Source organism: Lupinus angustifolius, chromosome LG07, assembly GCF_001865875.1.
Source record: "Lupinus angustifolius cultivar Tanjil chromosome LG07, LupAngTanjil_v1.0, whole genome shotgun sequence".
NCBI lineage: Eukaryota > Viridiplantae > Streptophyta > Magnoliopsida > Fabales > Fabaceae > Lupinus > Lupinus angustifolius.
The window spans coordinates 18,474,182-18,475,587 of NC_032015.1; the positions used below are offsets into that span (position 1 = coordinate 18,474,182).

General features: G+C 41.4%; 1 protein-coding gene across 1 annotated transcript; it reads right to left on the reverse strand.

Moving 5' to 3' along the window:
- Positions 320 to 1,190, reverse strand: LOC109353042 (protein MIZU-KUSSEI 1). The gene has a single exon (XM_019595230.1). It carries the CDS (start codon positions 1,115 to 1,117, stop codon positions 389 to 391), a length of 729 nt encoding a protein of 242 aa, XP_019450775.1. The 5' UTR covers positions 1,118 to 1,190; the 3' UTR covers positions 320 to 388.

Genomic DNA, 1,406 nt, shown 5'->3' on the forward strand with positions numbered 1-1,406 from the left:
TAACATCTGCCGCGGGGAATTGTGTTCCAATTTTGTTTCGAAATGATCATATCATATAGACACAATATTCACAATATTCTTGAACGATAGTAATCCTATAACTGAAACCATCACATGATACAACCATAATATTCTTCAACATCAATCATGCCGTAATCGTGTAGATGTATCCTATCACTGCAACCATCATCACTTGACATAGCCCAACATTCTTGAACCATAATCAAAGTGAGCCATGCAATACTAGTTTAGAACTAAAACCACAACCACAATTTAAAAATTCCGGAACCTCTCAATAACTTTGAGCCAACAAAATAACAACCCTAAGGAGGGACCCAGAAATAAATAAATAAAAAAGATTGAATCTTTGCGAGAAAAGATTAAAAATTTAACGATCAACAACACCGAGTGTGGATCGAAGCAAGAAAACACTGAGTTCTTGACCAGGGCAATCATCAGGGTTAATAAGATGAAAAGATTCATTATCAGCATTACCCACAACATGTTCAAAATTAGCCCTCATATACATTAACTCATCAGAACCCAAACCCAAACCAGAATCAGAAGAAGACCTAAACCTTGAAGGAATCACACCAGCACCAACGGTTACACATTGCATGGTTCTAAGAACAGACCTAACATGTTCACTAGCTTTTCGCTTAGCAGCGAACCCGGTTTTCTTGCCGTTGCAAAACACGGTCCAAACCGGTATAGAACGGAGAGGGGTGGAATGGTAATTGGACTCAAGTGCAATGCGAACGACGCCGTTTTGCATCTCACGGACGAGGAGGTTGGTGGAGATAGGTAGTTCAAGGAGGAGGGTGGGTTTGAAGGAGAGACGGTCGTGTTGGATTGAGAACCAAACGTGGCCGTTTCTGTTGCCGAAGATGGTGCCGACAACCATTGATTTCGAAGGGCGTGGAGGAGCTAGGGTTGTTGTTGAGGTTGAGGAGGAGGAGGTGGAGGAGGAGGGTGAGGTGGTGGTGGTTGTTGTGTGGCGGAGGGATGAGGTGTTGGGGTGTTTCTTGGATAAAGAGAGGGGTGGTTTGGTGGTGGTGGTGGTGGTGGTGGGGAAGAAACAAGGGAGGAAGAATCGACGGAGGGTGTCGATGGCCATTGGTGGTGGTGGTGGTGACGGTGGTTTGTTGGGTTGAAGGTTTTGGAATGAATTTGAGAGTGAGGAAGGTGGCTTGGGCATATGCATGGTGGTATGATCCATGCATTGATGTATTTATATGAAATGTTTATAACTAGGAAAATATTTATTTTTTATGGAAAAGAAAAATATATATTTGCTACTTCTTATTCAATTTGTATTATTCATCCATGCATACTTCACTCAAAAAAACAAAAAATGTGTTAATATATTAGTATAAAGCCCTATTAAATTTCTAAGGTTGACTATT